The following is a 15414-nucleotide window of genomic DNA, read 5'->3' on the forward strand; positions in this document are numbered from 1 at the left end:
AGTCCGAAGATGCTGCGTCAAGTCAAAAAACGCTGCTTCAAACTAGGAGAGAGACAGAGTTTCATCATTCTTGTATCTCCTGCCGCTGTATTATCGCTGTCACCTTGTGTCGCTCAGGCATTGGTCACCTCGCCACTGTCACCTCTCTTCACCTGATCGCCTCGTCACCTTTGCGCCTACTTCTTCTCGTAGGTGACCTCGGCGTTGAAGCCGTCGCCATTGTCAAAGAACTTTACCACCTGAAAATAAGACGAACATTCGAACATTTCCAATGGAAAATTACTTTCATTCATACCCGTCATCTTGCGGCCTCCACCTGTTTAACCGGTTATCTGTCTGACTGTTTATTGGTGTCTGTCTAATTATATATATTTTTCATCAATCACTTGCTTCTGTTTGATATTTCAACTTCATTCATACCTCTTTTACATTTAATAAATTGCTGAAAGAATTATATTACAGTGTACATACTTGAATAAGGCGGACGGGCATTAGGATGCAGGTACTCACCTGAGTGCGACCGTCGGGCATGAGGACGCAGGTACTCACCTGAGTGCGACCGTCGGGCATGAGGACGCAGGTACTCACCTGAGTACGACCGTCGGGCATGAGGACGCAGGTACTCACCTGAGTGCGACCATCGGGCATGAGGACGCAGGTACTCACCTGAGTGCGACCGTCGGGCATGAGGACGCGGTACTCCCCCTGGGTAGTACGACCGTCGCTGTTCTCCACATGACTAAATGCGTTGCCACTGTCCGGGTCCTGGACGTCCCACTGGAAGTCGTACGGCATTCCCTCCTGCTTCGGCTGAAACATAATCTTTAAAGAAGATTTTACCAGTGCAACCGGAAAACTGCCCATCCAGACACACTTGACCAATACTGAAATGGAATCAGGGTATCAGCTATTGTTCAACAGATTTGATACACAACCATTTTTGTTTCAGAAATTTCTGGGAAAATATATGATGAAGGTTCGACCCAAAAACGGATTAAAAAATGTAACATTGGTTGCATGTTGCTATAAGCAACAGGTAAACACCAGCTGTGAATAGAAACTCCGTTTCGAGTTCTCCATAAACATAATGGAAAATGGGACATACAACTTGCAAGTTGCTGAAAGACAGAGTTATGGAAGTACTTATGAAAGAGAGAAGCTGAAGCAATGGGCTGAAGGGTTACGGGCTCACTATAGCCCATGCTACATGGACTATAGTCCTGAGTAGCAAAATCTAAAACAACAACAAACTGTTGAAGATTCAACATTTCAACGCGTCGAGTGACCTCAAAAGATGTACATCTTTACTCTAAATCACGCCAAGAACTTTATTACCAGCTGACTTGGCCAAAAACTCGAACTGTATTCAATATAATGGTGAATGAAGCGGTTGAAGAGCTGATGTAGATTAGAAATCAAATCTCTTTGGATTTTGGAGAGAAGACTCGACTTTTTGTCGATATTCACGTGGCTCACAAAGCCGTGGGACATCCGGTAGAATTATAAGTTATCGTAATGCCTAGGATGCTGAGACTTAAATTACTCTAACTTTAGAATGATATTCAATTGCAAACAGATATAATTGGCAAAGAAGATAAAAGAAGTGGAATACAAAGAATAAAAAAAGTGGAATGCAAAGAACAAGAGAAGTTGAATGCAAAGAACAAGTGAAAAGAAAGAACGTCAATAAGTAAAATGACCTTAACTGAAGTGTGCAGCTGAGACCTTAACATAGTGATGGATGACATTATGTCAATAATATTAATGATTAATGAAAAAAGGGAGTAAGCGAAGGAGAAAAAGCAGTTGATAAATACTGCATTTAATATATTAGAAGAGAAGTTGAGCCATGTATGGCCCCCAAACAGAGAGCTGTCAGAGACAAAGATAAAATAGCTTAAAAGGAGATGGAGTAAAGACAACGGGCAGTAATGGTAAAAGTATAGGCAAGTGTTATTGATGACCAAACCACACACAGGAAGGTGAGGAGCCGACGACGTTTCGGACCGTCGTGGACCATTATCGAAAAAGTTGTAAACCATAATTCCTTCGCATACACAGGAGGCATTCCATCTTGGACACACACACCGGGTTTAAGTTAACCAAAAATCAACATACAGGGCAGGAGAAGGAAGTAAAAATGATAGATTTAAATAGTGGTATTAGTGAAACGTATATATATATATATATATATATATATATATATATATATATATATATATATATATATATATATATATATATATATATATATATATATATATATATATATATATATATATATATATATATATATATATATATATATATATATATATATATATATAGCAAGCATAGCGTCGTGAGGCGCTATGTGAATATCCATGCTGAGTACAACACACACACACACACACACACACACACACACACACACATACACGCTGGGCCAGTTACCTACGTAGGGCGAAATTCCAGTGTTAACCCGTCCATAATCAGTCGTATCTTGCTACTCACCACCTGCAGACTCTGCCGTATTATACCCCACAATGGGGTATATCCACACTGGTTTCACATATTATAACCCACTGTGACTATTCACCCTGTCTATACTCTACACACTACTGCTGTTGTCTGCTAGGAAAGGAATTCCCTCCACCGGCTTGACAGAAACGGGGGAATTTCAAGAATAGATTAGATACATGTATAATTACGAAGAATGTCTCATTGCCAATCCCCATCTTTAATGGACCAAAATGCCTGCTACGGTGTTTCTCATATTTATCATCTCATGGCTACATTACCTCTCCCCATAACTGATCTCTGCAAGTCTCACTCACGGGATCGACGACTCGCGGGACGATGTTCTGGGACTGAGCGATGAGGATGTTATCTGAGGGCGCCTGGTACAGCCTCTCTGGCTCCGGGGCCGTCTCCTCCGGAGCCCCGTAGAGGGAAGACGGGGGTTTCTGTGGGGTCTCGTAGAGGGAAGACGGGGGTTTCTGCGGGGTCTCGTACAGGGAGGTGGGGGGTTTCTGTGGGGTCTCGTAGAGGGTGGAGGGTGATTGAGGGGGAACGTAGCCATACTGGGGCGCCCCAACAACCACCCCTACCATCGCCGCTACCATCAACGTCACCTGGACAACACCAGAAGCTTGTAACATCAATAAAATACTTTATTAAACGGCGCGGCAACAAATAAAATAAAAATATTTGGAATATTCAGCTGCAATATTAATAATAAAAAAATAATTACAATAATAATAATAATAATAATAATAATAATAATAATAATAATAATAATAATAATAATAATAATAATAATAATAATAATAATAATAATACAATTATTTAATGAGACTACGTACCTGTGTTCCGTGGTATAATTCAGAGAGGTATAATGTTATCTGAAACATTTAAAGATATAACAAATGGCAAATCAAAATGAATATAAATTATGATACTCGCTCATTTCTTACGGGTGCATTGAAGTCTCCTATTTTTCCTCTAGGACGTAATGAGTGGCCTCGCCAAGTGTAAAAATAAATTGAAGATTTGACATCAAATAAGAATACTATCGCTACATTTAGTTTAAGTAATGCGTCCACTGTGCGGAAAGTGTACATACTTAACCGACACTGTGATACACAGTCAAAAGTGAAACCACTGCACTACCCGCGTTAAGTCACTTAAGAGAAGATTTAACAAAGGCCTGAAAGTTTATGTTAGAAGATGCCAGTATTGCAATCTTTACTAGTCAACAAATATAACTAAATGAACAGAGGAACACTCGAATTTCTTAAGTCCCATCTATCATGACGAACACAATACAAGATTTAAGACATTGTTACATTCTCAAAAACCTATCACAGGGAAGGTCACAGGGGAGGACCTCGTCGGAGTAGCTCCCTACTATAGCTACCGAGAGTCCTCTGCTCAACGCAAAGTCTCACCCACACCCACACACCCACACCCACACCCACACCCACACCCACACACACACACCTTGGACACCATGTTGGGAGGCTGTACGAGTTCTCGGGCCACACTGATGCCAACCCAGAGAAAGGACACTCTTATATACCCGGGAGAAGGAAGGGTAGAGCAGGTAGTGGTTGTTGTTGTGGTGGTGGTGGTGGTAGTGGTGGTGATAGAGATGGGTTAGAAAGGAGTGGAGAGACAGGGAAGAAGGCCGAAGCTAACCCCCCAGGAGGCGTGGCTTTCCTGTCCTTGATTATTGAAGCTTCTTCCACTGCCACCCCCCCCCCCCATCCCACCATAAACACCCCCTCCATTCCCCCTAACTCCCCCCCCTCCTCACCCCCACCACCAGCCCACACATTCTCACCCACTCGAGGAAAGATTTACACGTTTTACATATTCGTAATGTCCTGTTTTACCTGAGGGGCCACTAACCCTAAGTGACCTCGATGAGGACAGAAGCCGGCGGCTTGTCGAGTGCCCATATTCCACCTTTCCCGAAGGTTTACCTTTCTGGTTGTGACTAATTGCACCATCGCTATCATCTTGACAGCAAAATTTGTTATTATTATGCTTGAAAAGTTGGAGAAATTATTAGTTTATTCTCTTCTTTATTTGGGTATATCAAGAGGCTAATTTAAATATGCTTTCTGATTGATTGGTCGGCTAATCAGGACGCCGATCCTCCGTTCGTGCGGAAATCAGTTATTTGATGATGTATATGGCGTAGTTGCTATGTGTTCTGTGTTTCCTTGTGGCCTTTCGTGCTTTATTTTCATACTGAAAACTTTATACGTGACTGTTTACTCAATTCGGATTTTAATTTGCTGAGTTTTAACCGTATTTGCTGCTGTTTAAGAATTATACAAATAATGTTATACACTCGCACACCCACTCAAACACACACTCTCACACACACACACTCACACACTTCCAAAAAACCCTGCTGTAGACTCCTAAGTTCTTACCCTTATTATACCACAATCCTGTCACATAATTTTACACACACACACACACACTCATCCAGTGATACACTACACTAGCGCACTCACATACACTCGCCCCACACACTCACTCTTATACTTCCCCCTCCCCCAACGCTTTTACACAACCTCTTTCATCTTCACTTTTTCACATTAATTTACACCCCATACAAACTCCCACTGATCTGTACAATCTCCCACGTTCTCGTGTAGTCTCACACGGATCTATTCAATCTCCCACGGCCCCATATAGTCTTACGTAACCTCATATATATTCTATGGACTCATACAGTCCCACCCACGGGTCCAGAGTCTCCCACAGTCACATCCCATAGTCCCATACAATCGATTGTGGTCCTGTGCAGGCTCCCCACGGTCTCGTGGTCCTGTACAGAAGGTCACTCACTGCTCGTCAAACTCTACTCTGCTCGACCGCAGGTTTTCACTGGAATAAATCGAGGCACAAGTAGGTCAACTTAGACTACTACTATACCTTTTGGTTTACAGTTGGGCTTGACGCCAATCAGTCGCGGGAGAGTTACTGACCCCCAGCACGAAAGTTTACCAACGAACCGGAAAGTTGCATTTGGTTCTCAGACATAGTTCAGGACTTAAGTAAACTCAGCCTATATACAGGTATACTATCATGTGCTCTCTCCTATCCTGTTACGTGACGCAGTGACCTGAAGTGAGGTCAGAGTTCGGTTGCACATTATATTTATTTTCCGTAAAAAAATAAATATTTTTACATATAGGAAATCAATTCTAGACTCTTTAAATAAATCTATTTTTAAAGCAATAAGATTTGGCATGGTATAAACCAGAGTAATGACAAACTTGTCAAATGTTTCCTATAACAGTTTGGTGAGTCACGATAGCTTCTCAATATTGTTATTTTATTATTATTATTATTATTATTATTATTATTATTATTATTATTATTATTATTATTATTATTATTATTATTATTATTATTATTATTTTAATTAATGCCAAGAGCTGCTGCCACCTTTACTGTAAATACTACTTTACTACTACTACTACTACTACTACTACTACTTCTACTTCTACAACTACTAATGTAGTTATTATTACTAATTCTACTGCTGGTGATGCTGCTGCCTTGCGGCCCAGAGCGTGTAAACCGTTATGGTTTATGGTTTACACAGCGGGCCAATAAGAAATCAACCCCCACAAGAAATGCTGAGATGAAGATGATTCCAGCGCGAGTAGACAGAACAAAGCTGTCTGTCCGGGGAAGCTCTTAGTGACTCCTCTGAGGTAGATGACTGATTCACCCTCATCCTTGTCTCCCATCCCCTCCTCTCTCACTTTACACCCTTCTATCACCCTCTACTCAGCTCCCTTACCCCTTCTCCCTCACACTCTATTATCAATATTTGTTCTTTCTTTCCTGTATTCCCATTTTTTCCCTATTTTATTTCTCTCTTCGTCGTCAATTTCTGTACTTATTTCCCTCTCAGTCTTTACCGTCATTCCCCAGGTGTTCGGGAGATATGTATAGGGAGATAGGAATGAAAATCTCAATGGGAGATCAGGAGTGAAAAAAGTTAGTAAGTAGCACAATTGAGAAGACAATGCTAAGATGGTATGGCCATGTTGAACGAATGGACGAGTGCAGATTGGCGAAAAAGAGTGCATTTAAGAGAGGCCTGGTCGAGGACCGGGCCGCGGGGGACGTTGAGCCCCGAAATCATCACAAAGTAAGGTAAGGGTCTGAGATGATGGGCAGACATAATAAGCTTCAAGAAACGTCTCCCCAAGACCAACAAACTCCTCCCTTCAAAACCAAGAATGTAAACATACTACGAAATAAGATATCTAACTCCCAGACAAGCAAAGACAATGATAAGTGACAAGACGGTTAGAAAGGAATAGAGGAAATCTAAATAATGATGCCAAGAAGAAGAACGAAGAGGGTATATACCCAACCCGGAGGGAGTGGGAGGACGGGGGGGGGGGTATGCTAGCTGTGACGTCATGCTGCCTACTCGTCTTATCGCATGTTTACAGTCAGTGTCTTGGGTGCCAACTGCCACCAAAACAACACCTCTGATATCATAATAACAGTATTAAGACGCCGAGGCAGCTATAGCTGTCTTCATCCAGCGATGCTGGATGAAGAAAGTGAAACGTGTAGGGAGATGATAACATGCTGATTCAACTCGTTTAGGTGTTATGATTTAGTGGGGGGTAATCGGGTCAGTATGTCGACCAGCTGGGCAGTATGTCCACCTGGCAACTGTCCACCGAACCGAACAGCTGGTGGGAGTCCAGCTGGTCGGCCCGACTAGCTGGCAACATCCCATTCGTCTTGCAGAAGGTGGATCACAGCTCTTAATAACACTCTATGTATTGAAACTTGACTTAAATGACCGATAACCTTGTCCAATCAACTTCCGCACTAACAAGCATATTATAACTTTGCACATGAATAGTTCAATTCAAGATAAAATTTGTAATTTATTGTTTAGAAGCTTGAAAAAATACCAACCACCTAGCTTCCTACCTAGGAACAATCAGGTATCTACGTAAGAACAATCAGGTACCCAGTGAAGAAGAATCAGCAACCCACCTAAGAACAATCAACTATGCATGAAAGAACAATCAGCTACCCGCCTGACAACAATGTGGAACCTGCCTAAGAACAATCAACTGCCCGCCTATGAACAATCAGGTACCCATCAAAGAACAATCAGGTACCCACCCAAGAGCAATCAGCTGCTCACCAAAAATGCAATCAGGTGCTAGCCTAAGAACAATCAAATACCCATCTAAGAACTATCAACGTTACGTTGATGGTTGGCAACGTTGATTCAGGTTATTTACTCGATCATATTTCCCATATCATCCCCCGGCTGGTAAATTTGTCTCTCTTGTCTTATCTAAAGTCAGAAGACGCCTCATATTTCTTTCTGTCCCCTTGGTGTGGCATTCCTTGAGTGTCTGTCTCTCCTTCGTAATGTTATCGCGCGCTGGATCGCGTCTGACTGCATTTCTCTTTCTCTCTGTCTCTTTGTATCTCTGTCACTGTGTCTCTTTGTGTACATCTGTCTTTCTCTCGGTTTTCTGTGTCTGTCGTTTCTGAATTTACCTGAGGGCCGCTACCTCTCCAAGAGGCTTTGACGAGTACAGGAAGTCGGCGGCTTGTCTAAGGTCCCCCAACCCCTATTTGTCCTGAAGATTTTATTGGGCTGGATTTTCGAATTTAACAGCGTTTGGCATTTACGGATCCGGCGGGTAGGCGGTTCCATGGATTTATAACTCTATGGGTGTAAAAAGCTTGTGTCTTGTTGTGCTTGAAGCAGTTGTTTCTTGTTTGTGTTACATCTGACCTTTTGAAGAAGTGGTCTGGATTAATATCCTCCAATTTGTTCAGTATTTTAAAAGTTTTGATAAGATCAGCCTTGTCATGTCTGGTGTGTAGTGTTGTTAGCCCTGTGGCCCTCAACCGTTCCTGGTACGAGATGTCGACTTAGTTTAGGACTGATTTTAGTGGCCCGGCGTTGAACTTTCTCCGAAAAAGAAATTGGGATGATGAGGTCTCCATCTTGGATACCATAATCCCTTAGGATTCTCCTCATGAGCTTTGCAGAAATGTGTGGTCAACCTAATGGGATGGTATTATGCTGAGATCATCCTGCTAATTCTCTCAGTCTCTTTATCTCCCTGTCTCTGTCTGTCTGTCTGTCTGTCTGTCTGTCTGTCTGTCTGTCTGTCTGTCTGTCTGTCTGTCTGTCTGTCTGTCTGTGTCTGCCTGTCTGTCTGTCTGTCTGTCTGTCTGTCTGTCTGTCTGTCTGTCTGTCTGTCTGTCTGTCTGTCTGTCTGTCTGTCTGTCTGTCTGTCTGTCTGTGTCTGCCTGTCTGTCTGTCTGTCTGTCTGTCTGTCTGTCTGTCTGTCTGTCTGTCTGTCTGTCTGTCTGTCTGTCTGTCTGTCTGTCTCTCTCTCTCTCTCTCTCTCTCTCTCTCTCTCTCTCTCTCTCTCTCTCTCTCTCTCTCTCTCTCTCTCTCTCTCTCTCTCTCTCTCTCTCTCTCTCTCTCTCTCTCTCTCTCTCTCACTCTCTCTCTCTCTCTCTCCATAACACCGCCACTCCATTCCTTCGTAAATTTCTCTCCTACCGACGCAAGTAGCGAGGAGCGGGAACGCTACATTCCTCTCCACGCCTCGATATAAACGCCACCGACCTGCTCGCTTTCCTCCGTCGACCTCAAGTTACCGCCAGACAACGTGACTGGCTTGGCGCCGGGTCCTAAGCTTATCGCCAGACGCGGTGTATAGGGCTGACAGTTATCTGGGGAATGCTGACCGTCCCCGTGGCAGCGGTCTGGGAGGTGGAATGGTGGGTCAGAGTTCTCAGGGTAGGTTTGTGTTGGAGTAATGTGTGTTGGAAGCCGCGACGACCTTCACCAGGTGGGGGGGGGAGGGGTCTGGAAGCGCGACTGAAAGAATCATGTTATCCGATTACATTCGTTGTGCTCTTCTTCTTTTCACATCTCTATTCTCCTCCTCTCCCGCGGTTAGGTAATTCGTGGCGTTTATAACGTCTACATAATCTTAGCAATGTCTTCGGTAATACTGTCGCTTTGACATCATGAATTTTATTCCTGTGTTTCAGCCAGCCCGCGACGGCTAACGACACTTCATAACCACTAACACAGGACCACCCCCAACCCTAACTACCACACGAGTAACACCCTCTTTCTACCACTTGGACTGGACGGTAGAACGACGGTCTCGCGTCATGCAGGTCGGCGTTCAATCCCCCGACCGTACAGGTGGTTGGGCACCATTTCTCCCCCCCCCCCCCCGTCCCATCCCTAATCCTTATCCTGAACCCCCCTTCCAAGTGCTAAATAGTCGTAATGGCATGGCGATTTCCCCTTGACAATTCCCTTCCCGCTACCGCAAACACCGCCCTCCACACCCCCTTCTCCCCGCACAAACACCCCCTCCCCCTTACAAATATCACAAACAGCAATTATTAACAACGTCCAACCACTACAAGCTCGCCACCAATACCAACAACACCAACTACCACCACTACCACCAGCAGCACCACCAACTACCACCACTACCACCAGCAGCACCACCTACACCATCAAGGACAAGGAGTGAAAGTAAGTCAGTTATACAGAGGGACTCCATGCACGACTGCTGAGCTTCCAGCTGGCGTTCACTCGATAGAAAGAGCCTGAGAAAATGTTGCAAGAATTTTTGTAAAGGGTGAGACGCTGCAAGGGATACACTATAGTCGGCCTTCACCCTTCCCCTACCTGAAATGAAAGCCCTGAAATGGACTTCAGTCCACCTTGCGAGGCCCATTTTTTTCCGTGTGCTGTAATTGCTTTCCTATGCTGTTCTTGTTTCATTTCGCTGAATCAGTTTTTATTGTCCTGGTTGCAGTGTGGTGTCTTTGTTCTATGTTATGCCGGCCTTATTCATTTATACTCTTCTTGTTCCAGTAAGTTGTACACCGGCTAATTATGTGATACCGAGTGAAATGAAATAAAAAATTGCCCCTCAGGTGAAGCGGCCTTGACCATGCAAAACTTGAGATGAAGCGGCCTTGACCACGTTAGGAAAGGAGGGAAAGATAAATGGAACGGGGGAGGGACAGAGTATTCGAACTCCTGAATTCTTTGGGTCGTGTACAACAGGAGAAAGGGGCATCAGAATGCCAAGGAATTGAAGGTGTTGCAATTAACAGAACATGTTCTTCAAAGGCAGGTTGGAGTGTGTTGAAGGAATTGCGTTAGTAGGACGGGATGATTGTCTTAGAATGACTGGAAGAGAATAATGTTCATGGCTTTGTTTTCTCTCTTGAAAACATTGTGATGTTGTATTGAGAAGTTTGGAAAAGCAGGTTGAGGAGATTCGAAGAATGTTAGGGATTGTAACGTCACGTTCAAAAGATTGGAGGAGTTTAGAAAATGGAATGTAAGATTGTGTTAAAGAATTAGAAGATTGTGTTAAAAGTATTGGACGTGCATGTTTAGTTATATTTTGAGGAGAGTGCTTACCTCACATTCCTTACCTGTCAGTGTATACAGAGTGAGATTTATCTCCTGGAACCCGCCTCCGAACTAGATGAACCTGTATATCAGTATTTTCCTACATCTCTAATGCTCATTTCTTTCTAATTTTCTCCTGTGCCAGTTTTACCATTATATACCTCGATTAGTATAATGCTCCTGCTCACGTTGTCTTTCCCCTTAGTATTTTGTATGTAATGAGCAATTCTCCACTATTCCTTCTTTCTTCATGAACTAGAAGATTTCGGCTTCCTTGACCTGCAAGAATAGAAATGCGTAATTGAAATAAATGAAACAGTATTATAATGAACTGGAAGAGGCTGATGGTAGGAGAAGAAGAGAAAGGTGAGTTTCGTGGTAAAGGTTGCTTAAAGAACTCTAAGACTTGAAAGGACTGAAAAAGGGTTATAAGACTGAAGACTGAACGTGTTATAACAGTGTGGTGAATGGATTGCAAGGTGATAATAGTACCACTGAAAGAGTGTTTATAGCATTAGAAAAGCGTGTGAAAAGGGTTGGAGTATGATGATGGGGATGGAAAGGAATAGGATAGGATGCTGAATGGATTGGAGAAGAATGCTGAAGCAACTGGAAGAAATTATTGGGTGATTGCAATGATGATCCTGCAGAGTTGCAACGAATTGAAATGGGTTTTCGCAGTTCAAATATGTTCCCGATGAACTAAGAAAACTGAGTAGAACACACCGAAGTGATATGAAAGTCGTTTCTAAAGCGCTCGTCACTGGCACGAGATAGTTAAGTAGTTGAATCAGATTGGGCGCCAAGTTTGTTTACATTTAACAGCTGGTCTCTCGATCAGCTGTTTTAGAACCAGGGTTACACCTACTTACTTTATTGTTGCTCAGAGCTGTCCCTGCCGATCACCTGTCTTCCAGACGCGAAGATATAATTTTTATTTCGTTTCGTTAAGAGTTATCTCTCCAGCCAAGGTCACTTGCGTTACTAAATCAACGAACGAGACCTTAAAGGCGAAAAAAAAGATAACTCGTAAAGGGTGGAGTTAGCTACCTAAATCCTAGCCGGAGCGGAGTTAAATCCTAGCCAGTGCCAGGATTTACTGCTCAAGATAACTTGGGCAGTTAATCCACCACAGCTGCTATGGGCTGATGAGTTATAACCCCTGTTGGACCTATTGTTCTCCGTCGGTGGGGATTTATCGACGGGATTGTGTTTTATAATAGTTACCTGGGCCGGCAGGTAATGATTGTAAACAAAGGATTTTCTTCGATTTTTCTTACGGTTCAGTTGCAGAATGTCAGGCTTTGGGGCTTGAGTGGGTTGCAGAGTACGGCCAACGATTCGTTGCTGTGTCTGATAAATCAGGACGTAATGACATCCTGACATCGACAAATTGACATCCTGAAGCCCTGACAAGTGACCACACTTCCAAATAGCTGCTATAGGGACCTAATATAATAAATATCTCCGCCAGTAGTTAACATGGTGTTACCGGTATACCATCAAATAGATTTAAGAACTGCATAGGCTCTTACCAATCAGAAATATTAATAAAACTTTATTAAAAATGAATAAAGATACGTTATCAGACCATGGACTTGCAAGACGTGTGAAAAGTACGATGGAAAAAGTAACTGTTGGTTAGATGCTAAGAAATCAATGACAAGTGCTGCATGACAAGTGCTGCATGACCAGTGCTGCATGACAAGTGCTGCATGACAAGTGCTGCATGACAAGTGCTGCATGACCAGTGCTGCATGACAAGTGCTGCATGACAAGTGCTGCATGACAAGTGCTGCATGACAAGTGCTGCATGGCAAGTGCTGCATGACCAGTGCTGCATGGCAAGTGCTGCATGGCAAGTGCTGCATGACAAGTGCTGCAGGCCTGCAGACTACCATATAGCACCATCAGCTATGGTGGGTCCTCGCCCACAATGGGTTGACAGTGTACATATTTCGACAGTGTACATATTTCGACAGTGTACATATTTCGACAGTGTACATATACAGCGGGTTCGCTCCCCGGGTTGACATACTGTTGGACAAGGTCGCTGTGTACGGTGGGTGTCCCAGAGGCCGCGTGGCTAACACAGTATCACATCTGTTGTCTTGGAGAAGACAAGATTATAGCACTGTCTGTCTGTCTGTCTGTCTGTCTGTCTGTCTGTCTGTCTGTCTGTCTGTCTGTCTGTCTGTCTATCTCCTTTAGTCTACCGTCCTCCCCAAATTGGTTGTGTGTGAGAGAGAGAGAGAGAGAGAGAGAGAGAGAGAGAGAGAGAGAGAGAGAGAGAGAGAGAGAGAGAGAGAGAGAGAGAGAGAGAGAGAGAGAGAGAGAGAGACAGACAGACAGACAGACAGACAGACAGACAGACAGACAGACAGACAGACAGACAGACAGACAGACAGACAGACAGACTGACAGACAGACACATAGATACGAGAATGATCAACGCCTCTTTCCCCACAACACCTGTGTACTGGTGACAGTTCGACTAGCTCCTTATAGACGAGTTCGCCGGCAGCTTTTGTTACCTGGTTCCCTTTATTATTTATATCCAAATGAATCACAATTACTTCTAGTTAAGATGCTGGAATGGAGAGAAATAGTGATACACATGTATCGGGAACAGTGAGGTATGATGGTGCTGTATCGAGCTTTTTTGCAGCTGTTATGACGTATTCATCATATCTATAATGATATTTACGGATGTTTTAATAAAGGACTGAAGTGTCATGAACATCTGTTTATATTGTGGCTCTGAAAGTGTTATTTTGAGTGAAATATACAGAAGTTATATCTAGATTGTATAAGTATTTATATAAAGGATAATATATGGAAAAAAATACATGTTTTGTAAGTAAAATTTTCTATATTTGCATACGTGAAAAGAAGCATTTGTGGTTCAAATGGTACAAAATTTAGCCTGCCTGGCTAATATTTTTATGGGAGCCGGAAATGTTGGTTTTTCTATCTGGTGCACCAATATGGTACCGCCAGCCTGTGGTTATATTGTTCAGATTCATCTTGCTCTCACTCCAGCGCTCCCGGGTGACCTTCCTCGGTAACCAGACTCCTGGCGGAGGGTGTAGGGGAGGCGTGCAGGTGTGTCGAGGAGGTGTGTAGGTGTGTCGAAGCGTGTAGGGGAGGCGTGCAGGTGTGTCGAGGGGGCGTGTAGGTGTGTCGAGGAGGCGTGTAGGTGTGTAGAGGAGGCATGTTGGTGTGTAGGGGAGGCGTGCAGGTGTGTAGAGGAGGCGTGTAGGTGTGTAGGGGAGGCGTGCAGGTGTGTAGAGGAGGCGTGTAGGTGTGTAGGGGAGGCGTGCAGGTGTGTAGAGGAGGCGTGTAGGTGTGTAGGGGAGGCGTGCAGGTGTGTAGAGGTGTGTAGGTGTGTAGGGGAGGCGTGTAGGTGTGTCGAGGAGGCATGTAGGTGTGTCGAGGAGGCGTGTAGGTGTGTCGAGGAGGCGTGTAGGTGTGTAGAGGAGGCGTGTAGGCATGTGTAGATGTGTAGGTGTGTCTAGGAGGTGTGTAGGTGTGTCGAGGCGTGACCAAAGAGAGGGATCAAATCTCACTAAACAAGGTCCAGCTCAAGATAAAAAAAAGTGAGGAAGGGTTGAGGATCCCAATTATCGGCCCATCATCCTCCCTCACTAATTACCTCTATCTGTGTAATCAAGCGGCTTCGAGGCCTCCTTTAACTTCGTCTTCCTAAACTTAAAGATTAATATTAAGTTAGCTCACCCCATAGTATTCTTCTACTCGTCTCATTATGTCACCTAAATAGCAGTTTATTTTATCTGCTTCGTCGCAAGTGCTGCTTTGTCTCAGTTCATTCAAGCACCAGTCCTCCTAGATCATTAAACCGTAAAAAAAATAATAATGGACTCTGCAGGTGGCAAGTTGCACCATGCAAGGCATCTCCTATTTATATCCAGCCAAACTCTTTAATATGTATGTCTATACTCCGCTTGAAACAATCCAGCGATCCTTCGCGCTTGTCATGTTACCTTCTATAATTACCACATCACGACTACCGCATTGTTTTTCTCCACACGCTAACAACATACCCAACAGAGAGCTTCCCACCACCTCGGAGCAGTCTCCCTGCCATGACAAGGATCCCGAACTCATCTCTCAACGTCGTTACTGTAGCAACGGGTGAACATTCCCTCAGGGATATCGAACATTCCCTCAGGGATATCGAACATTCCCTCTGGGATATCAGGGATAAGCAGAAGAGACTTATTGGTAGTAATGGTGGTAGAGAGCCTGGCACATCACCAGCGGCACATATTTGGAGACCAACATCCCCGGCAGATGCCAAACTGGACAACATTCTCATACCCTTCAAGAACTTGGCCTTCCGAGTGCTATATACAGCCTTTGTGAGATTACCCTTAAGCATATGCTGCCCCGGCACGCAGCTCTCATCTCAAGAGAGATTC

At 43.9% G+C, this 15414-nt stretch overlaps 1 protein-coding gene across 1 annotated transcript in view; it reads right to left on the reverse strand.

The window, feature by feature from the left end:
• Positions 1-4012, reverse strand: part of LOC123761702 (pro-resilin) — a 4279-nt gene extending 267 nt beyond the window's left edge. Inside the window, exons 1-4 of the mRNA XM_045747817.2 lie at positions 3982-4012; positions 2817-3113; positions 667-810; positions 1-239 (exon numbers count right to left, since the gene is read on the reverse strand). The exon at positions 1-239 is cut by the window's left edge and continues 267 nt beyond it. Coding sequence (XP_045603773.2) covers positions 177-239; positions 667-810; positions 2817-3113; positions 3982-3993 — 516 coding nt within the window. The 5' untranslated portion in view covers positions 3994-4012 and the 3' untranslated portion in view covers positions 1-176. The remainder of the gene's footprint in view (positions 240-666; positions 811-2816; positions 3114-3981) is intronic.
• Positions 4013-15414: the final 11402 nt, after the last annotated feature.

This window comes from Procambarus clarkii, chromosome 5 (assembly GCF_040958095.1).
Source record: "Procambarus clarkii isolate CNS0578487 chromosome 5, FALCON_Pclarkii_2.0, whole genome shotgun sequence".
NCBI classification, from domain to species: Eukaryota; Metazoa; Arthropoda; class Malacostraca; order Decapoda; family Cambaridae; genus Procambarus; species Procambarus clarkii.